Here is a 23,120-nt window from a genome sequence, read left to right as displayed (position 1 = left end):
CGCCTCCCTCTCTTTACAGGGCTCTCAAGGCATTGTGGACCTACCTCAACCAGAAAGGTCTCTGTAGTGACAAGATCTGGGAGAAGATCAAAGAGATGGTGATAAAGACGATAATTGCGTGAGTCCCATGAAGCTGAGCTGATCTCTTCCCTCTTCATTTCTCTAAATAGTTCTCCTTCCCTTTATATCAACATCTGTTAATAGGCTGCTTTTCTTGTCCTAAAATCTATGGCTGCACATTAGATGTTTATGGGAAAATGCAGTACCCTGTAGCGGCTTCAGTTTACTACCCAGATGCGGCCATGCTCTCGCAGTACGACTTGCGCACATGCGTGAAGTGGAGCGCAGCCGTGTAACTCTTGCAGGGACAGGTGGAAATGAAAAGCATCTGCAGGAACCAGAAGCTTCTCTCTTTTTAGTGTTTATTAAATCCCACCCTCGGTTCACTTCAAGTTAAGGCCCGGTTCACATTAGCGTTCCCTGTCCGGATTTTCCTGATCTGATCCGGACCGTATACTGTACAAACGGAACGTACGTTCCGCATAGCAATGCAGTGTCTATGCGGACGTTCACACGTGTCCGTTCCGTACAGTACGGAGCCGGACCGGATCCGGACTCCGGACACTTTTCCAACATGCGCTATTTTTTGGGTCCGGATCTCCGGCCCACGCACCCGGACCGGAGCCGGACCTGAGCCTGACAGCACCATCCGGGAACACAGAAACCAATGGGGAACGGAAGGCACAGAACACACTGCCTACAAACACCTGACATTCTACCCCACTTCCTATGCGTATCCAAGCGGCCATTTCAGATGGGAACACATGGGCCAAGCATGTCTGGAGTGGAGCAGCAGTGACAGACGTGCTGGAGCTGTTTGGCAGAATGTCGGAGGTGGAGGTGAGGCCTACAGCAGAGAAACCTGATTCTACAGGTGCACCTTCTGCTGACCCCAACATTTTTTTTAATTTAAATTTCACTATTTTTTTTGCCCACGGATCCGGATGGCAGCCTAATGCATGCCTGATACAAACAGACCGGATCCGGATCGGAACCGTACGGTTCTGATCAGGATCAGGTCCTGATCCGATCAGGATCCGGTCCGGTTATACTTGCCAAAACGCAAGTGTGAACGGGGCCTAGACTCCCTTCAAATTCTGATACTTACTGAAAAGGGAAGACTATGGGTACTATGAGCCTTCCCGGTCCTCCGTGCTGCCAGTCGTTTCTGTGCCATTTCTGGTCTAGATTAGCCACCTGTTCTGTCAGTGTTCTTTGAAAGATGCAGGTCATGTTCTACTTACTGTTTACCTGGTAACTTGTGAAGTTTGTGTGATAATTTCAATAAATTATTTATAAAAAAAAAATGTATATTCCTGATCAGCTAGTGCTTCGATAGTCTTCGGACAGCCTTCCTAAATACTTGCAGGAGTACTTCTGAAGACCAACTCCTCCAAACTGAGCGTGCACGAGCTCCGCACGGATGTGCTCCTCTTGGGGAAGTACTGGAATATGTAATCCTGAAGGCTGCCTGAAAACTACCCGAGTGCTAGCAGATCTGGAATGTGTAACCGGGCACATCGCAGGAATGCTGGGCAGCACAGGATGACTCATCCAGAGCCTAGGTAAGTATAAAACCTGAAGAGTTTCCTTACTTCAGGTGTGCTTTTAAGGATGACTGAAGCAAGAAGTATATATGGAGGCTGCCATATGTATTTCCTTCTAAGCAATACCAGTTGCCTGGCAGCCCTTCTGATCTATTTTGCTGCAGTAATGTCTGAATCACACCAGAAACAAGCATGCAGCCAATCTTGTCATTTCTGATAAGAATGTCAAACACCTGATCTGCTGCATGCTTGTTCAGGGTCTATGGCTAAAAGTATTAAAGGCAGAGAATCAGCAGGAGGGCCTGGCAACTGGTATTGTTTAAAAGGAAATAAATATGGCAGCTTCCATATACCTCTCACTTCTGGTGTCCTTTAGGGCCGGTTCACATGGATGGCAGGCGGCTTCTGGCGTCCGGAAGCCACCACGTCCTGTGACGTCTCGGGGGGGGGGGGGGGGGGGGGGGGGGGCGGTAATCATCGGTGTCCCTTGTCCCCGCAAGGGGACATAAAGACGCGGTGGTTAGGCGACCCTAGAAGCCGCATGCGACTTCTAGGGCCAGTTGAAACGACGGGGAAAGTCGGGGTCAGAATGCCGCGTTTAACATTGTACGGTTATTGTCGATTGTGCAAACGATCCTATTCACTTGAATGGGAAAGTTTAGCCGACGAGTCCTGGACGCTTAGCGGTAAACGCTGCCAAGCGTCCATGTGAACTGGCCCTTAAGCTGTCAGTCTGTGGAGAGTCATGGCTTCCCATCTCCCCTGCTTGTTGTTGCTGTGGGCTGAGATCTAATGGAGAAACATTTCTTAAAGGGATACTGTAGGGGGGTCGGGGGAAAATGAGCTGAACTTACCCGGGGCTTCTAATGGTCCCCCGCAGACATCCTGTGTTGGCACAGCCACTCACCGATGCTCCGGCCCCGCCTCCAGTTCACTTCTGGAATTTCTGACTTTAAAGTCAGAAAACCACTGCGCCTGCACGCCCGTGTCCTCGCTCCCGCTGATGTCACCAGGAGTGTACTGCGCAGACACAGACCATACTGGGCCTGCGCTGTGCGCTCTTGATGACATCAGCGGGATCAAGGACACTGCAATGCAGGCGCAGTGGTTTTCAGACTTTAAAGTCTGAAATTCCAGAAGTGAACCGGAGGCGGGGCCGGAGCATCGGTGAGTGGCTGCGCGGGCACAGGATGTCTGCGGGGGACCGTTAGAAGCCCCGGGTAAGTTCAACTCCTTTTCCCCTGACCTCCCTACATTATCCCTTTAAGAAGCTACATGTGGTAAAAGATAAATACTTTGCTAGTAAATGCATTTTGGGAAAAGGTTCCTGAGCTGTGACTTTAGCCTTGCGGCGTGTTATGTGCAGTCAGGTTTTGCATGCTAGTCTCCAGTTGCTAATCTGTGACCTATAATGGAATGTGCGTCTCTCCTCAGGTCGGAGCCCTATGTGAACAGCCTGGTGAAAATGTACATCCAGAATCCCCGCAGCTGCCACGAACTGTTCGGCTTTGACATCATGCTGGATGAAAACCTGAAGCCCTGGGTTCTAGAAGTGAATATTTCCCCCAGGTAATGTGTGGTTCTATAAAGATCTCCCCCAGGTAACGTGAGGTTCTAGAAGTGACCCTCTCCCCCAGGTAACATGAGGTTCTATAAATATCACCCCCAGGTAACGTGAGGGTCTAGAAGTGACCCTCTCCCCCAGGTAACATGAGGTTCTATAAATATCACCCCCAGGTAACGTGAGGGTCTAGAAGTGACCCTCTCCCCCAGGTAACGTGAGGTTCTAGAAGTGACCCTCTCCCCCAGGTAACATGAGGTTCTATAAATATCACCCCCAGGTAACGTGAGGTTCTAGAAGTGACCCTCTCCCCCAGGTAACGTGAGGTTCTAGAAGTGACCCTCTCCCCCAGGTAACATGAGGTTCTAGAAGTGACCCTCTCCCCCAGGTAACATGAGGTTCTAGAAGTGACCCTCTCCCCCAGGTAACATGAGGTTCTAGAAGTGACCCTCTCCCCCAGCTAACGTGTGGGTCTAGAAGTATCACCCCCAGGTAACGTGAGGTTCTAGAAGTGACCCTCTCCCCCAGGTAACGTGAGGTTCTAGAAGTGACCCTCTTCCAGGTAACGTGAGGTTCTATAAATATCACCCCCAGGTGTGTTTTTGCTGCATCACTGTCACCCTAGCAGATAACAGAAGAGTATTTTGGGCTCCAGCTAAGGTTAAGGAGGGTGTTATTTTGCTGTGTCACTCTACTACCCTGGGTGTTGTGGCTTAGCTTGTGGCTGTTTAATACTCTCAAATATGTTACTTATTTCAGGACTGAAAGATTTAACAGCTGATGTTTTTTTTTGTTTTTTTTGGTTTTACTACCGCTCCTATGTTCCATGCATTAGGGCTGCTGTATCATGACCAGGTGCATAGAAACCTGGAGCAAAATGCAGTGGTTGCCTAGAACAACCACTCGGGTAGCTGTTAAATGAAGCAAAGGTTCTTATTGGTTGCTGTGGGCAATGGTTTCACTTTGGGCTTGAGATTGCTTGCTTTGGTAGAAGGCAGCAGTTTATGGGCGTATTTTTCTGCCAACTTGTAACTGCTTTACCACCAGGAAAATGAGCATTGTACTACTGGCTTGGAACACTGAAGACTGTTCACCCAGGTGTTCTGTGGTGGTGGTGGTTGGTCAGCTTCACATTTATCACGCAGTAAACTGCCTCAGGCTGTATATCAGGGCCTGACACACTCCTGACATGACAATGAGCTGTGGAGGCGACAGTGCAGACACTCATGTTCACGCGAATGGAGATTATCCATTCAAGCAAATTGATGTATTCAGTGATAAGTAGAGACGGATGGAAATGCCTTCAATCGAAAACTCTGAAGTCTGTGGAATTTGGAAGCTCCTTCCTAGTGAAGTCTATAGCCATAGAATTCCTCTGGATCAACAGGGATATGTGAGGGAGCAGGCTGGTTTTGTACTTTATTTTCAGCAAAAGTGAATTGCTTTGTTTGCGTCCGCTTTAATAGAACATCTGAACATGCTGCATTGGGTGTGACAGTCTCTTGCTGTGAAAGTCCATCACTGCTGAATGCTGGAGGTTTTGTTGTAAGATTATCTTTCTCGCCCATGTGACTTCCAGTTTATGTATTTGTATTGGGATATATGCGTCTATCTGCCCTATAAGTGCTGGCAATGGGTGTGTGGATGATGGATTGTGGCGGTGTGAATTGGCGCTGCTGACAGTGCACCTGCTGGACCTGTAAACAGCTGTGTGGTAACTTTGTTCCTTTGTCCTCTCCACACTCTGGAGACTCTCGGGAGCCCCTATGGAACGGTCTTGTTCAGCCTGGCTGTCACTTCACACAACTATCCAGCAATACAAATCTCACAAGTCTCCCTCTCTCTAATCCCCAATACCTGTAAGGCTCCCTACACACTGCATGCGATTCGGATTCCGCTTTTTAATCGGTTTTTACATCCGATTCCGATTTATTATCTTTACTGCATGCTACATTTTTTTTGATCCGTTTTTCTGTTGAATGTTTTCAGAGAAAAATCCGAATTGAAAATCAAACTGAATCAGAATCGCAAAACAGATTTGCAGTGTGCAGGGAGCCTAAGACCAGAGGCATGTTAGCCAAGCCAGTAATGCTGAGCAGGTGTTGTCCCTAAAGGGGACCTGTCTCTAAATCTGTATAGTGAGGTGTCTGTGGAATCCTGGCAATTAAGGCAATTAAAGGGGCACCACAGCGAAAAACTGTAAAATTTAAAATATCTGCAAACCCATACAAATAAGAAGTATGTTTCTTCCAGAGTAAAATGAGCCATAAATTAATTTTCTCCTATAATGCTGTCCCTTACAGTAGGCAGTAGAAATCTGACAGAAGCGACAGGTTTTGGACTAGTCCATCTCTTTATGGGGATTCTCAGCAAGACTTTTATTCTTTATAAAGATATTCCCTAAAAAGGATTTAAACAATGATGCTGGCCACCTTCCCTGCTCGCTACAGTTTTTTGGCAGTTGGACAGAGCAACTGCTATTCACTAAGTGCTTTAGAAAATAAATATATCCTTGAGAATCCCCTATAAAGAGATGGACTAGTCCAGAACCTGTCACTTCTGTCAGATTACTACAACCTACTGTAAGTGACAGCAACATAGGAGAAAAGTAATTTATGGCTCATTTTACTCTGGAAAAAATGTACTTGTTTTGCACATATATTACATTTTACAGTTTTTCGCCGTGGTGCCCCTTTAAGTGGCATTTTTTTCCCTCTAAATTATTTTGTTTGTTCTGGGAATGCACTTCGCTTGTGAGGAGAAAACATAGACCAATGCATGAGATCACAATGCTGCAGATCCTATTTCTGAATAGTCTTATGGAATTAAAATTACTTGTGGGTTTCTGAGTCAGCCCTACTGTGCACACGCTGCTGTACTCTTGCCCGCGCTGCCGTGTTGCATTTCAGAAAGCTTGTGCACATAGGAAATTAGCTACTTGTTTAGGGTTCTCCTTGGCTAAAACCAATCTTTTTTTTTTTTTTTTTTTTTTTTTTTTTTTTGACTGTGTACAGGGGTCCTCTAACATATGAGATGTTTGTTAATAATCTCTTGTGTTGTATGAGTAATAACCAACTTCTATTTTCTTGGAGAAACCTCCCCCTCGCCCTTCCCTGGCTGGGAAGATTAACACAACATCCTGTCTATTCTCCAGCCTCCATTCCAATTCCCCGCTGGACGTGGCCATCAAGGGTCAGATGATCCGAGACCTCCTGAATCTGGCTGGATTCCATCTCCCCAGTAAAGATGTGACTTCCTGTAATGCCACCTCCAGCAGCTCTGCTACCAGGTGAGACTGAGGACTACCCACCCCATACAACACTAACAGGATAGTCTTGTGTTTTGCCTTAGAGGGCACTACCCACAACTTGTTAAATCTTATAGCAGGTAATTTTCTGAAAAGTATGGGGGGGGGGGGGGGGGAGCGCTGGGATGTTCTGGGGCACTGTGTGCTGGGGTAGTGTTCTGGGGTAGTGTGTGCCGATTGCAGGTTATTGGTCACGTATAGTGATCCCCCTTTCTCATGTCATCCAGCTTTGGGAAGGAGCGTGGACGTTCTCAGGAGGTCCTGAATGAAGAGAAGATGAAGCGGGCATTCTACCTCAGCCCGAAGCTGCCAGACAAGGTAGGATCAGTTATTATTGCCATTTTATATAGCAGGAAAACAGTTGGAAATACCGCTCAACCGCACTATGGTAGACAGTGCAGGAACACAGGCAGCCGTGCCCAATGTAGACAGATCAAGGAAGGAAGGTCCGCACAATTGTCTCCAGTATCAAAAATATATCAATGGTTTATTCAGGACGTATCCATACAATCAGAAAGCATTCCACTAACATGTTTCGGACACCAGGTCCTTAATCATAGTTCAATGATTAAGGACCTGGTGTCCGAAACATGTTAGTGGAATGCTTTCTGATTGTATGGATACATCCTGAATAAATAATTTTATATAGCATTGTTATGATGCTGTATCTTCATTCTGATATGTGGAATAGAAAGTTTGGAGTCGGGCTACCAGTTTGCTTGCACACTATATCTCATCAGTTTAATTCCTTGAGACTCAGCTCTGCCTGTAACTTGAGGGGGGGGAGTACTTCCAGTGTAACATGGAGAGCCTTCAATGTAAGGCTCTCTATCATTACTGCAAGGGTTCGGCAGGACAATTACTCTCCCACTGGCCTGTAATTCACTAATTACAAAAATTACATTCCCCTCCTTAGCAAAGCCGCCATGGCACTCCCCCCACCCCCCCCCTTTTTCATCTGACGCTCTAGCCACCCCTACCTGATTGACACGGCTCGGCAGCCACAGACTACTTGATAGTTTCCAAGGAGGGGCAAGCGGGTGGTGGTGGCCACAGAACTTAGGAAGACTTTGGGAAACGTGGTCGGGGCTGTCATACAGATGAGGTGAGGGCTGAATCGCGGCGGCGATTGCATTGCACACGCAGCTAACAAAGTGCTAGCTGCGTGTAGCAAATAAAAATTATGCAAATCGGCCCAGCGGGGCCTGAGCGGTGCCTTCCGGCGGGCATAGCCCGAGCTTAGCTCCGGCTTACCGCCAGGAAGGTTAAAGAATCCTCCCTCCTTCCCACACTGACAGCGGGGAGGATAAATGCAGCAGGCGCATACTAGCCTACTAATGGATCCAAGCGCTGCCGCTCCCATCTGTTCTGGAGTATAGAAGGGAACTGCAGCACCTGAAACCATTATTAGGTGAGTATGTGCGCCGCCTTTATCCTTCCCCCCAATGTTCAGCGCGGGGAAGAGGGGGGATGCGGCAGGAGTACAGAGGGGGCGGACATGCCACTGAAGGAGGGGGGACAGTGACAGGAGATCTCCCTGCCCTAACAGCGGCTGCAACCACCACAGTGAAGGGGAGACCAGGCGGCCAATCGGAGAGGTGAGTGACAGAGGCTTCAGCCAATCAGGCTGATTCAGCGTGCCATGTCACTACTTTTGCGGCTGTGTATGAATATAGACCCTGGGGACATGGGGAGAGAAAACCAACTTGGAAAAAAGTAACTTACTTTTGACTTGCCTGTTTAGCATCCTTTTTACCCATGTAACAGCCTGCAATGGGCATCAAATACAAAAATCAATTATCTTAACAGTTACTCTTCTTAAAGCGTCGTTGCCACCCCAAAAAAAATCAAATTTTCAACAGCAACTGGTCTAGTGTATTAAAGGATTAAGATGCTAATCCTGCATTCAAAACTTTTTCTGCTGTTATGATTTGGAGTTATCACATAATTAAGGAGCACTGGCCCTTTAGTAGTCAGTGCCAAACAGTTGCATGCTGGGGGTTCTTTTTATCAATAATCTATTCCTCCTCTTCCATTTATTTCCCTGCCTAGCTGCTTATCTGAAACACAATCCTCTGCTCACTTGTGTTTACAAGCAAGGCTGAGGTAACTCAGCGATGGGAAGAGAAATGAAAAAAAAGTAAAGGGCAGAAATGACATCAGGATTTAGCCTAAACTGTGGGCAAAAGACATGGCCCCCATCAGGAACATAATTCTCTTCATTTACTATATAACATACACTGAAATCAAAACGTGGACAGTATAATACATGTTATGTAAGTAGATCAAGTATTTATCTACTTATGTGGGTTTTTTTTCCCCTGGCATAGTATGGCTAATCCTAATGCTTTAACTCACTTACGTGTAAGCTTCTGTTTGGATGTGGCCCTAATTGCCTTCTTATATGCAAATATTGGTGGTCATATAATCCTATAGAAATTCTGGCTAAGCCCTATCCTGTCCCACCTACTGAACCCCTCCAGGTGTGATGGGCTTAAAAGCAGGGATGTGGAACTCCAGTCCTCAAGTGCCGCGTTCCTCGCACATTTTTGGCACAGCTCAAATTAACTGGGACTGAATCCGGAGAGGTGTGATCCATCAAGGAGACCGTCTCTATTTCTCTATCCACCTTTAAACACTGGCATGGATATGGACCTTGAGGACTGGAATCTCACACTTGTGGCAGCATGAGAAGGGCCAAAAAACATTATCAAGGACAACACTCACCCTGGAAATGCCTTGTCTGAGCTCCTTCCATCAGGTAACCGTTTTAGATCAATCCGCACACACACAAACAGACTAAAAGACAGCTTTTTCCCATCCGCCATAAACTTGATGAACTCTGAATCCTCTCTGAAATAATTAACACTGTGTACAAATTGTTTAACCACTTCCCGACCGCCGTATAGACAATTGGCGGTCGGGAAGTGGACCCCGCAAGGACCGCTGTATTGACAAATGGCGGCGATCCTTTTACGGGCATGGGCGGCGCGATCGCGTCATTCGTGACGCGATTGGCCGCCGGGGACTGGCTCCGCCCGCCTCGCGATGTAACCCGCCGGCCGTTCGGAAGCGGCGGCGGGTTACTAGCACCCGGATCGCCACATACAAAGTGTATAATACACTTTGTAATGTTTACAAAGTGTAATATACAGGCTGCCTCCTGCCCTGGTGGTCCCAGTGTCCGAGGGACCACCAAGGCAGGCTGCAGCCACCCTAGTCTGCACCCAAGCACACTGATTTCCCCCCCCCTCCCCCCCCCCCCTGCCCCAGATCGCCCACAGCACCCCTCAGACCCCCCACCCCCTGCCCACCCCCCAGACCCCTGTTTGCACCTAATCACCCATCAATCACTATCTGTCAACGCTATTTTTTTTTTTATTCCCCCCCCCCTGCCCCCTCCTGATCACCCCCCACCCCTCAGATTCTCCCCAGACACCTCCCCCCCCCCCCCCCCGTGTACTGTATGCATCTATCCCCCTGATCACCTGTCAATCACCCATCAATCACCCCCTGTCACTGCCACCCATCAATCAGCCCCTAACCTGCCCCTTGCGGGCAATCTGATCACCCACCCACACCAATAGATCGCCCGCAGATCCGACGTCAGATCACCTCCCAAGTGCAGTGTTTACATCTGTTCTCTACCCTAAACACCCACTAATTACCCATCAATCACCCCCTGTCACTGCTACCTATCAGATTAGACCCCTATCTGCCCCTAGGGCACTCAATCACCCGCCCACACCCTCAGAATGCCCTCAGACCCCAGCCCTGATCACCTCGCCAGTGCATTGCTTGCATCTATTCCCCCCTCTAATCACACCTTGAGACACCCATCAATCACCTCCTGTCACCCCCTAGCACACCTACCCATCAGATCAGGCCCTAATTTGCCCCGTGTGGGCTCCTGATCACTCGGCCAAACCCTCAGATCCCCCTCAGACCCCCTTCCGATCACCTCCCCAGTGCATTGATTGCATCTATTTTCCCCTCTATCCACCCCCTGAGACACCCATCAATCACCTCCTGTCATCCCCCTAGCACTCCTATCCATCAGATCAGGCCCAATACAACCTGTCATCTAAAAGACCACCCTGCTTATGACCGGTTCCACAAAATTCGCCCCCTCATAGACCACCTGTCATCAAAATTTGCGGATGCTTATACCCCTGAACAGTCATTTTGAGACCTTTGGTTTCCAGAATACTCACGGTTTTGGGCCCGTAAAATGCCAGGGCGGTATAGGAACCCCACAAAGTGACCCCATTTTAGAAAAGACACCCCAATGTATTCTGTTAGGTGTATGACGAGTTCATAGAAGATATTATTTTTTGTCAAAAGTTAGCGGAAATTGATTTTTATTTTTTTTTCACAAAGTGTCATTTTCCGCTAACTTGTGACAAAAAAAATCTTCTATGAACTCGCCATACACCTAACGGAATACCTTGGGGTGCCTTCTTTCTAAAATAAGGTCACTTGTGGGGTTCCTATACTGCCCTGGCATTTTAGGGGCCCTAAACCGTGAGGAGTAGTCTAGAAAACAAATGCCTCAAAATGACCTGTGAATAGGACGTTGGGCCCCTTAGCGCACCTAGGCTGCAAAAAAGTGTCACACATGTGGTACCGCCGTACTCAGGAGAAGTAGTATAATGTGTTTTGGGGTGTATTTTTACACATACCCATGCTGGGTGGGAGAAATATTTCTGTAAATGACAATTGTTTTTTTTACACACAATTGTCCATTTACAAACAATTGTCATTTACAGAGATATTTCTCCCACCCAGCATGGGTATGTGTAAAAATACACCCTAAAACACATTATACTACTTCTCCTGAGTATGGCAATACCACATGTGTGGCACTTTTTAGCAGCCTAACTGCGCTAAGGGGCCCAAAGTCCAATGAGCACCTTTAGGCTTTACAGGGGTGCTTACAATTTAGCACCCCCAAAATGTCTGGACAGTAAACACACCCCACAAATGACCCCATTTTGGAAAGTAGACACTTCAAGGTATTCAGAGAGGGGCATGGTGAGTCCGTGGCAGATTTCATTTTTTTTTTTGTCGCAAGTTAGAAGAAATGGAACCTTTTTTTTTTTTTTTTTTTTTTTTTTTTTTTTTTTTTTTTTCCTTGTCAAAGTGTCATTTTCCGCTTACTTGTGACCAAAAAATCTTCTATGAACTCACTATGCCTCTCAGTGAATACTTTGGGATGTCTTCTTTCCAAAATGGGGTCATTTGGGGGGTATTTATACTATCCTGGAATTTTAGCCCCTCATGAAACATGTCAGGTGCTCAGGAAAGTCAGAGATGCTGGAAAATGGGAAAATTCACTTTTTGCACCATAGTTTGTAAACGCTATAACTTTTACTCAAACCAATATATAGGCTGAATGTTTTTTTTTTTTTTTTAATCAAAAACATGTTTGTCCACATTTTTCGTGCTGTATGTATACAGAAATTTTACTTTATTTGAAAAATGTCAGCACAAAGTTAAAAAAAAATAATTTTTTTGACAAAATTCATGCCTTTTTTGATGAATATAATAAAAAGTAAAAATCGCAGCAGCAATCAAATAGCACCAAAAGAAAGCTTTATTAGTGACAAGAAAAGGAGCCAAAATTCATTTAGGTGGTAGGTTGTATGAGCGAGCAATAAACCGTGAAAGCTGCAGTGGTCTGAATGGGAAAAAAAGTGCCTGGTCCTTAAAGAAAACCTGAACTGAAAATTAAAAGTGAAATAAACATACACAGGTCATACTTACCTCCCGTGTAGTCTACTCCTCAATCTCTTTCTCCTCTCCTGCGTCCTGTTTGTCTGCTGTGATCAAGGGAATTCTCTGTCCTCCATTTTGAAAATGGTCATTACCCCATAACAGCTTTCTGGTCAGCACACTGTTAAACTGTAACATCGCCCACTTGAGCCATAGGGAAACATAGACATTACTTGGTACATCAGTTGTCCTCTTAGCTATAACTGACAGCAACTGATATATTTTAATTCTGACAAAATGTTGTCAGAACTCGAAGTGATCACTGTCCAAAGAAAATGGTGAGCTTCTGAGAGGAACTAATAGCAAGATAACTAATGTAATGTTCATTTGAAGTTGCCTCCTGTGTTTATTTTAAATAATTTTACTCAGTACAGGTTCTCTTTTAAGGGGGGTAAAGCCCACGGTCTTCAAGTGGTTAAATATCTGTAATACCTGGCATACTTGTATAATTTCTTCTCTTCCTTGTTACTATCACTATGTTCCCTATATGCACCGTGGGGTTGTCATGAAAAGTAATTTCGTTGTGTTACACAATGAGAATAAATTGAATTGAATAGAGGAATGGTGCGGGATTGGGGATGGAATCTTCGCAATAAGTTTTGGTCACCTGTAGATGCTACGCTCTATTTACATCAGCCACGTAGACCTGCTACATTGATGTTAGTGTAAAAGAGGCCTATTCATTAAGCCTGAGATGCGGAAAAGACAGCGGACTGTTTTGAGGACCAGAAACTGCTGGATTTGAACCACTATTAGAACCATACACTGTGCAAACTGATGAGGCAATACACTCATGGGCCACTAGGGGGCAGTGGTGTTGAGGACTTTTAAGAATTCAAACCTGTAGTGTCTGGGTTGTAATGACCGTGGGGTATAGTCACTAAACTGCAGTAAGCAGAATAACGTGTACAAAGTCTTACCAATGAGTAGAGCAGAATACAATACGTTGCATGCAATGCCTTACGCTCTACTCATCGCTTGGTAAGACTTTACGCACTTTATCCTGCTTACTGCAGTTTGGTGACTCTACCCTCGTGTGAACCTTGGCGGTTTTTCCAAACTGTAAGTGCCTTGTAGTTTGTGGTAAAGAGCAGTAAAAATAGGCGTTCTCCAAAGCCGTGTAAACCAGGCGTTTTGCTTTACATCAATCTGCATAACAGACTTTCTACTCAACGCATCCTTCTGTGATCTGTATCTGACCTTCCTAATATGCAGCACATGGAGCAAGTGACGCATGACTGATGTACGTCTGACATGTCAATTGGCCACACTCACTGACCGTACGTCACATTTGTTTCAGCTCTACCAATGGCCACACTCACTGACCGTATGTCACATTTGTTTCAGCTCTACCAATTGGCCACACTCACTGACCGTACGTCACATTTGTTTCAGCTCCACCAATGGCTTGTGTCTTTCAGGATCTGTACACCACCGTGCTGGACCAGCTGACCCCGGAGGATGTGCGGGTTCTGGCGGAGACAGAGGATGAGCTTTCTCGATGCGGCCAGTTTGAAAGAGTGTTCCCCTCCCCCATTTCATCACGTTATCTGCGTTTCTTCGAGCAGCAGCGGTATTTCAATATCCTCACCAACCAGTGGGAGCAGAACTACTATAACGACAGGGAGAAGGGTGAGTGGCTTTCTTTCCATTGTTGAAAGCAAGGGCTATTTAAAGTGAACTTAACATTGGGTGTAGATAAAGCTTAGGCACTGAAAAGAATGGCTGACGTAAGTTTGTAGCTGAAGCTCCTGCCAGAAAGCCGTAGAGCCAGAATTGGCTATGTGCCCATGGGCTGCTGTAACAGCTAAAGTGTGTGGAGGCGCATTCATATGATTAAGCCACGGGGAGGTTTGGGTGCAGGGTAAAGCTGACAAATTGCTCACCCTGCCCCTGCAAAAGTCCCGGCAGCATTAGTTACCATTTCCCCTCCAGGTTGCCATGGATGGTGAGAAAGATGTCATTTGGCTTCAGCTATTGCTGGTTTTTATAGTAATTTGTGCTCAGTCTTTTGACTTCACCCAAATTTATGAGTGCCGCTATAGCTTTAATTTCTATTTTCTGCCTATGGCGGCACCGGCTGCGCCCAAACCTCTGCCGCTGTTTTTATATCACTCCAGTGGAGAAAACCTAAGGACACCTCTATTTAGAGGGATATTGAGACTGCCGTATTTATTTCCTGTTAAACAATACCAGTTGCCTGGCATCCTGCTGATCTCTTTGGCTGCAGTAGTGTCTAAATTACACACTTGAAACAAGCATGTGGCTAATCTAGTCAGACTTTAGTCAGAAACACCTGATTTGCATGCTTGTTCAGGGGCTGTGGCTAAAAGCATTAGGGCCCGTTTCCACTGGTGCAGTGCGAATTTGTTGTGGAAACTAATTTGCATGCGGAAGCGAATTAGTATGCGTTTGCAAATGTTAACACGGATTCGCGTACATTTTTGTGTATTTTAAGTATGCGACTTTAACCATGTCAATGCCTGTGTGCTTTTACATTGATTTTAAAGAGCAAGCGACACCCATGCTAACCTAGAAATAAAAAAAACATATACAAGTAGATAAATACTAGTTCTACTTACATAACAGATGTATTGTGCAATCCACGTAATGATTCCTGTGAATTTTATGAAGGAAAAGCAGAAAATCCTATTCTAGGCAGTGACCATCTTGCCAAGCTAATGCTGACATCATAACCTCCCTGACTCTTGTTTTCCCCCTTCCCTTCTCTTGCTCATTGTGTATTCATTATCTGCCCTCCTCCCAGAGGCTTCAGACACTCCCACTGAGGTGTATACTAGGAACTGCACTTTTTATTTTTATTTACTCCTCCAATCGCTGAGTCACCTCAGCCTTGCTTGTAAACACAAGTGAGCAGAGGGTGTTTCTGATAAACAGCTAGGCAGGGAAATGTAAAAGGAGCAATCTGCTCCGGCCCACGTGGCGGTGATTGACAGCGCCGCTCGTGCAGGCGCAGTACAGAGCGACCTAGAGGTCGCTCTGATGTAATCGCCGTGGATCGGGACAGAGGTGTGGCGAGGGACCTGCTGGGAGCTTGGGGCTGGAGGAAGCCCCCGGTAAGTACCACCTATTTTATTATATTTGACCTGATGACTCCTTTAAATGCATTACAGGCGAATCGCACACTAACCTTGCGGTGTATGAATTCTGTTGGCTCTGCTGTGCAGATTTATTTTATTTTATTTTTTTTTAGCACAGTCCACCGCACAGAATGGAAGTGGAAACAGGTCCATTGATTTATATTGGTTATGCGAATCTGCATGCAGATTCGCTCTAGTGCAGGGGGTCTCAAACTCGCGGCCCGCGGGCCATTTGCGGCCCTCGATACAATATTTTGTGGCCCTCGCTGGCAAAAGCTTCCTTATAGTTCGCTTCAGTGCTCCCAAGTAATCCGCCGCATCCCCGCCGCTAAACGAGGGCTGCAGAGCCCCCAAATCGCCCGGGGGGCAATCCGCCGGCATTTCCTGGAAGCTTCAGCTCTGCCCCTCCTGACGTCAATCGCCGCCTCTCCCCGCCCCTCTCTGTGAAGGAAGAGTGAGAGGGGCGGGCAGAGGTGGCCATGCGCCGCGATTGTGAAATCCCTTATGCAGCCCAGCCTCATCCTGACTTTGCCTCCTGTGGCCCCCAGGTAAATGGAGTTTGAGACCCCTACTCTAGTGGAAACAGGCCCTTAGAGGCAGAGGATCAGCAGGACAGCATAGGAAATAAAAGCCCTCTTACTTCAGGTGTGCTATAATGTTCAGCAATCCTTTGCTCTGGTTTATGTAGGCCGGGTATATGCGGTTCTGTTCTGCAGATTTAATATTTTTTTTTCTCTTAACAGGACGTGAGCTGCTGAGAAGTCTGTGCCTGATGAACTTCCACACTGGCTCTGTACCCATCCCACACTCCCCATTGGTGAGTCCCGGCCAGGCTGTAGCAGGCGCCATTAGATGTACTTGGGATGTGCATCTCAGGCTCTGCAATAAGCTGCTTGCTAATTAACTACTTCACTTTAAGAGGTTAGGCCTGGAGCATACGAGCGGAATCGTCGCGGTAGACTTGGGCGCAGGATACAGCCGGTATATGGCTGATCCTGCTGCTGCACAAGTTCCCGGCCTTGTTAAATACTATTCCCCCTCCAGGCTGCCATGGATGGTGGGGAATGAAATAATTCGGCTTCCAGCAATTGTCTTTTAAAAGTAACTTCAGCTCTATCTTCTGATGGTGCCCAAGTCTCCTGCGCTGGATTCACTGTGTTCCAGGCCTGGAACCCACTAGCAGTACATTTCTAAGTGCTTGTGATGTGAAAAGCTCTTGCTAATGTAATGTTATGTGTGTGATCCCGCTTGAGTTATGATTTTTGTCACCTATAGCATTACATTAGTATGAACTTTTGAAATCACAAGCACTTACAAAAGCGTTGCTAGTGGGTTCCAGGCCTTAGGACTGGTTGGGACTGCAAGAGCTATTTTTAAGCGCTTGTGATTTGAAAATCTCTTGCTAATGTAATGCTATGTGTGTTCTCACTGGAGCGATTGTGATTTTCTTTTTAGCAAGACCTCTTCTAATCACTAGTGCTAAAAAAGCTCTTGCAGTGTGAACCAGGCCTAAAACCCAGAAATACAAACTAGATACTTTAGAAGAGCGACGGCTTTGGATACTTTAGAGCCCTCTGGTTCCTCCGTGCCGGCCCTGCGCTTTCTGGTTCCCACACCCGGGCCCCCGGGCCTTCCAGTTTCTCAATGTCAGCCCTGCACTGTGCCCAGTCACACTTCTTTTGACCTACTAGGTTGAGTAGCCCTTAGGTAGTCTTTGGGGAGTAGTTTTGAAGACTATTGCCTTTATACTGTGCATAGGCAAGACCTGACTTCTGCATGCACAATACTGCAGAGCTTTAACTTAACGGGGGAATAATACGTGAACTTTCCCTGGCAGTTTGGTTATTACTGAAAAAGTAAAAGTTGCTGATGTGTTTGTACGGCTCTGCCAGTGTCGGTGCCTTCCATAGACACCAAGTACTGCTTCTGCCAGTGTTCCTGCCTCACAGACTATTAGCGCTGCTCCTACCGGTGTTTGTGGCAAATCACAATCGCTCTGTGGGCTCTGCTCCATTGACTTCAATTAGCCTAGTGCTTTTGGAATCACCCTGTATAGTGGGAAGCTGTAGGAATGGCTTGATTAGGGCCCATTTCCACTACACACTTTGCTATGCAGAAACCATAATGCAAGGAAACTGCAACTAATTCATGTCAATGGAGTTTCCATTGACGCAGATTTACCTGCGTGATCCGGCTCGATGTGACGCAGGGGAAACTACGGATAGTGTGCTGCAGGTTTCTGATACTCAGTCCCCATAACCACAGACAGGAAGCCACATGATACCGCATCCGGTTGTACAGATGGCAACCTGGAAGTATCTGTGGGGGGATGCGGAAATCGCCTCGCATCCTTTACACTAGTGGAAACGGGCCCTTACTATAATCTGCTCTAATCTCTGGTATTGTGTTGTCATAGAAATCTTCTGCTCAGAGCACAGCTCATCTCAATGGCTTCAGCCGAGCGGACGTCACAGCATCCAGGTGAGTGGCTCTGAGCCAGTCTAGCTGAACTTTACAAATACAGCAACATTTTGCTTAAATTTAAAGGTGTTTTATGGACTCTCTGGCTGTCATTTGTAGTTCCCTTGGTCTAGATTGGGATGTGTGTACAGGCCAGAGCTCATGGTTTCTCTCATTGATCATCCTGTTCCATTGGGTGCTGCCCATTGTCCTTCTTCCTCCCCTTCCCATAGCAACTAATACACATGACCGCACCAGTCTCCTGAACTGTCACCCAAGGGAAAGGGGTGCATCCACCTGCAGGTATCCAGTGGGTAGTTGGTATCTGCATATTAGATTGTCCCACAAAAAAATAGATATCTTTATTTTTATTTATTTTTGCTATTAAAGCTGGGTACACATATATGACAGATGTTAGCCAGCAGGGATAAGGACTCTGTCTCAGGGTGGCAAATCGGGCTGAGTGATGTACAGGAAGGCAAGCATCAGCATTCTGTTGCTATGAAGGGGAGAGGAGGGTGCATAAGAGGGAAAGAACAATGCCCGTGACTGAGGTGATCTGCCATTGCATATTCTAGGGGCTGCAGTACACGAGCTAGATTCTCTGCTGAGGCAGCCCTGACTGATTGCCTCTGCTGAGAACTGTTCTACGTTTATGTAGCTTTTGGTCCTTTGCAGAGTATTTAAATGTACATGCAAACACTTCTAGGTGGCAGTACTGCATAGATTTAAAGTGTTCTAGCATTTTATTAAAGGACTCCTGAGCTTAAAATTGAAATCTATCTTCACTTACCTGGGGCTTCTTCCAGCCGCTAGGAGTCTTCTGGGTCCTTTGCCACAGCTGCTGTGCTCCCCAGTGTCACACAGGCACTTGCATGCGCAGAAGCCCCGACTCGCCGATGGGTTAGCAAGCTTTGCGGGCAGCCAGCAGGACACAGGTGCACCAAAGCTGCAGCGAGGGACCGAGAAGACTTCTAGGGGCTGAAACAAGTCCCATGTAAGGGAAGTGAAGAATTTTCATCTCAGGAGTCCTTTTAAGTTTTTGGATGTGATTTTGCTTATGTAGCAACCGATTGAAAGTATATTTATAAGCATCCCGATTATATCTAAAAAAAAATAAAAAAATAAAAATAAAAAAAATTAAAAAATTAAAAAAAAAAATCTGATAAATGGAGTTTTATTTCTACTATTCTTTTCTATTACACAGCCTGAATAGGAACAACACTAAGGCCTCTTACAGTGCAACGTTAAAGTCGCACTATAGAAAATGTTCTAACGCACCGCAATACGAAGTTGCGTTTGTGTGTAACATGTAGTGTTATTAGAAAGTGCTGCAGGCTGTGCGTTATACACGGTATTGGCTGCGTTGGACTGTTTGCACATGCTCAGTAATGACTTGGAAACATACATTTAATTGCCTGTATGCTCTACTGTATGCGACCATAACGGGGCATTAAAGTGCGTTGGGACTTTTTTGGGGGCATTGCGTTGTAATTTGCGTTGCGACTTTAACGTTTTATCAAAATGCAACGTCCTACTGTGAAAGAGTCCTAAAACAGCAATAGGAACTTCACTAAAAACTGCAAAATGCATACAAATTGGTTTTACCTCCAGGGACAGGCAGGTCTTAAACTGATATGTAAATTAGGGGACATGTTAGCTATTCTCAGGTAAATTAATGTGCTATTTTCGGTAAATCGCCTCACAAATTATATCATAATTTACCTCATGAGGTAAAACATGACTAAAACCTACCAGAATTGCTAAATGTCATTACCTCATGAGGTAAATTACCTCACATGAGGTAATTTGTTTGATAACCCTACCAGAATGTGCCATCCATAGGGAGGGAGCCTCTCACTAGAGTGCTCCTATCCTATCCCACTCACAGGAGTCACAAGACCTCAGTGAGGTGGTTGCCTTTCCTCTGCCACGCGCTAGAAAATACCCAGATGGTGCCCATGAGCAGCAGAGGTACCACTTGCACAGTGAGAAAAATGGAATACTGCTAAGTTATATGTAGGATTGGGTTTTTACATAAATCTTTTTATCTCCTGTTACCTATCACTACAGGTACCCTTTAAGTCGGAGATAAAACCAGTAATGCCATGTACAGTATATTATTTAACTAAGCCACTTGAAATCTTTCTACGCATGCCTGGCATGTTTATGTACACTAACACACAGAATTTAAAGTCACAACTGTGGGCTGGTGATGTTGTGTTTGCATTAACTGTTTCCACAGAAGTAGCATGTTTGCGTGAGCCCTCCTGTAGTGTGTTGGGGTGAAGCGTGTAGTCCTCGTTCCTGTGGAGACAAGCTTGTGAATGGCCATATTGCTATAGATGGCTCAAACATGTTGCTGCTCTGTTAAGGGGCTTATTTATTATGCAGTGACCTATAACCTTATGCATCATCCTGCCCAGTACATTGCTGCATTCATAAGACTTTTTGGAACTTAAAAAAAACCTTTTAAAGGACACCTGAACTGAGAGGGGTATGGAGGCTAATGTACAGTATGGAGTTCCTTTTTAACCTTCCTGGCGGTAGGAGGTTTTCTCAGGCCCTGCTGGGCCTATTTGCCTTTTTTTTTTTTTTTTGCTGCGTCAGCACACCGATCTCCGCCGGCCCACGCTTGATCGCCGCTATTCGTCGCGCTGCCCCCCCCCCCCCAGACCCTGTGCGATGCCTGGCCAATCAGTGCCAGGCAGCGCTGAGGGGTGGATCGGGACTCCCAATGACGTCGGTGACGTCATCCCGCCCCGTCGCCATGGCAAGCCCTCCAGGAAATCCCGTTCTTTGAACGGGATTTCCTGATCGGAGATCGCTGAAGGCGCTGAGCAGCGGCTATCATGTAGCGAGCCCTGGGCTCGCTACATGATTTAAAGAAAAAAAAAAAAACTGCTGCGCTGCCTCCTGGCGGAATTTATTAGACCGCCAGGAGAGTTAACAATGCACATCGCGTGGCTGTCCTGCTGAACATCTGCCTCTGTTACTTTTAGCCATAGCCCCTGAACAAGCATGCAGAACAGGTGCTCTGACTGGATTGGCCACATACTTGATTTAGGTGTGTGATTCAGACACTATCTGAAAGACCAGCAGGGCTGCCAGGCAACTAGTATTGTAAGGAAATTAATATTTAGTTCAATTGTCCTTTAAGTGGGGGAAAGAAGTGTTGCTGACCCCAGCTCCCTGGTGTATCTGAGGTCACTTGGTCCTCTCAGCCCCCTACGTTGTGCCATTGTCGCCCTAGGTGCAGTCTCAGCCATACATGTCTCATCCTCCATCATGCTCCTGTGGTTGGGAGTGTTCTACTAAAATGGACATATTTAAAGTGAACCAAAGACGAAGCACCCTCATGCATTTTACCATATATATCAGTGGGAACATTAGAGAAACCACCTACCCTGCTCTGTTTCATGTTTAACTGTTCAACTTGCTTCTTATCAGCCCTGATAAAATCCCCAGACTGAACATTCAATCTGGCTTTTCTATAATGGCTCCGCTATAAGGATCCCTGGCAGACTTGGGTTTGAAAAGACACCAGAGAACACAGATTCCGCTATGATTCCTGAGCAAAGCCAGACTGAATGCTCAGTCGGGGATTTTATCATGGCTGATAAGAAGCAGGCTGTGCAGTTAAAAATGAAACAGAGAACAGGGTAGGTGTTTTCTATAATGTTCCCATTGATATATATATGGTAAAATACAGGAGGGTGCTTCGTCTCTGGTTCACTTTAAGTGTTTGACAAAACCGAATGTGTGTTAAGCTGAAAAAATGTTTAGTTAATGAGAGGCAAATCATTGCGAGTATGAGCAGGATGCAAATATGAGCGGCCTGAAAATGCACCAATCGCTTTCCACCTTGGTGGTATTCAGTTCATTTTTAAGCTGCATAAATTTTGCATACAAAATATGCCAAGTTCTGTATCAAGAATGATTTGCATCTCATTGAATATCCCTGTTTAGTGTGGATTGGAAACGGTCAATAGGATCCCAATGGGTGGATGCAAATGTATGCCACTTAGATGTGTGCCAATTCTGCTCATTCCTTTTCATTACGTGGAGCTTTGTGTAGAGATAATGGCGTTTGTCTCACAGGTGTATTTTTGTCTTGCAGTAAGTTACTTGCGTCCCCTGAAGAGAAGTCGCGATGTGTCCAGAAATCACTGTTCCAAGAGCAGCAAGAGCCGCCCGAGAGGACGCTGTTATCCCAGTCATTGGCTAATGTGTCTGAGCCCACCTTCGTCATGTGACCAGCCCCATACCATCAGCTCCGCCTCCTCTGCTTTGTGCAAAATCTACCTCAATGGATGATGTGATTTAGAAGGGGAAGCAGGCAGGAGATCGGGGTCTCTTACTACTGTGTCTTCACACAGGAATGCAATACTGCGAGGGGTAAACCAGATTCCCTCTAGACTATAATAGAGCAAGTTATTTTTCTACAGTGTTCTGTTGCTGTGACAAGTGCCTGGGGCTTCCCTCCCAGTGGAAGAGGGGCTGCAACGTTCTGCTCCTGAGCGCTACAGGCGTATGAATGGCATAGTCCTTTCTAACGCTCCTTCCAACGTTTTGCAGGGACCTGAATCGTGCAGAGGGTGGAGTCGGGGAGCTTCATCACGGCTGTCGTCTGTTCTGCTGTTATGAGTGACCTTTTTGTTTTGCCAAAATAATAATAATATATATTAATAATAAAATGTTTGAAACTCTCACTATGGTTGCCCAGTCACTGGCAGGATAAGGAGGGGGGTTATTATGGGTCATCAGTAGAATGGGGCTATAAGGCTAGGTTGTGCTGCATTACATACAGTCAATGAAAAGTCTGCTTCACTGTTGATGATGCACGGTTTGCGGTAATGCAGTACATTGGGATGCTGCACGCCATAAACCCACACAGGCTGCACTGTGATTGTAGCACAGATTGTACGCTGGATGTGTGGCTGTAACTGTGTGTGATAACTCGAGGGCTGACTTGCAGGACTGATCCAAACCCTCCAGTGCCTGTGCTCTGTAAATACACTCCTGCCCACTGGCGCAACTCCTGGACTCCTCTGCCATCAACACGAGTGCCTGCAGCATTAGATACTCATAGTACAGACCCTGTGGTGATGGCAGAGGAGGCTGGAAGTCCCTTCATCAGGCAGGTGGCAGAGGCAGCGTCGATTCCTGATTGACTTCAGGCTGAAATCTGTCTGATGTATGGGCAGGCAGCAAATATCTCTGATCAGAGTCTGAATGAATGATATGGCTATACTGTGCTCAACTTAAACTTTTTTTTAATAGTTTCTAATAACGATTTTGTTTAATTC

The 23,120-nt window shown here is 46.2% G+C and overlaps 1 protein-coding gene across 3 annotated transcripts in view; it reads left to right on the top strand.

The window, feature by feature from the left end:
- The window catches only part of TTLL4 (tubulin tyrosine ligase like 4), a 78,994-nt gene extending 56,471 nt beyond the window's left edge, over positions 1–22,523 (top strand). For all 3 annotated transcript variants that reach the window (XM_068246004.1, XM_068246006.1, XM_068246007.1), the window contains exons 12-19: positions 20–118; positions 3,042–3,176; positions 6,323–6,457; positions 6,703–6,793; positions 13,672–13,882; positions 16,095–16,168; positions 17,768–17,832; positions 21,932–22,523. In XM_068246004.1, coding sequence (XP_068102105.1) covers positions 20–118; positions 3,042–3,176; positions 6,323–6,457; positions 6,703–6,793; positions 13,672–13,882; positions 16,095–16,168; positions 17,768–17,832; positions 21,932–22,067 — 946 coding nt within the window. In that variant the 3' untranslated portion in view covers positions 22,068–22,523. The remainder of the gene's footprint in view (positions 1–19; positions 119–3,041; positions 3,177–6,322; positions 6,458–6,702; positions 6,794–13,671; positions 13,883–16,094; positions 16,169–17,767; positions 17,833–21,931) is intronic.
- The last annotated feature ends 597 nt before the right edge of the window (positions 22,524–23,120 follow it).

This window comes from Hyperolius riggenbachi, chromosome 7 (genome assembly GCF_040937935.1).
Source record: "Hyperolius riggenbachi isolate aHypRig1 chromosome 7, aHypRig1.pri, whole genome shotgun sequence".
Taxonomy (NCBI): domain Eukaryota; kingdom Metazoa; phylum Chordata; class Amphibia; order Anura; family Hyperoliidae; genus Hyperolius; species Hyperolius riggenbachi.
Note: the sequence above shows the minus strand (reverse complement) of the source record. Positions and strands in the feature narration are given on the sequence as shown.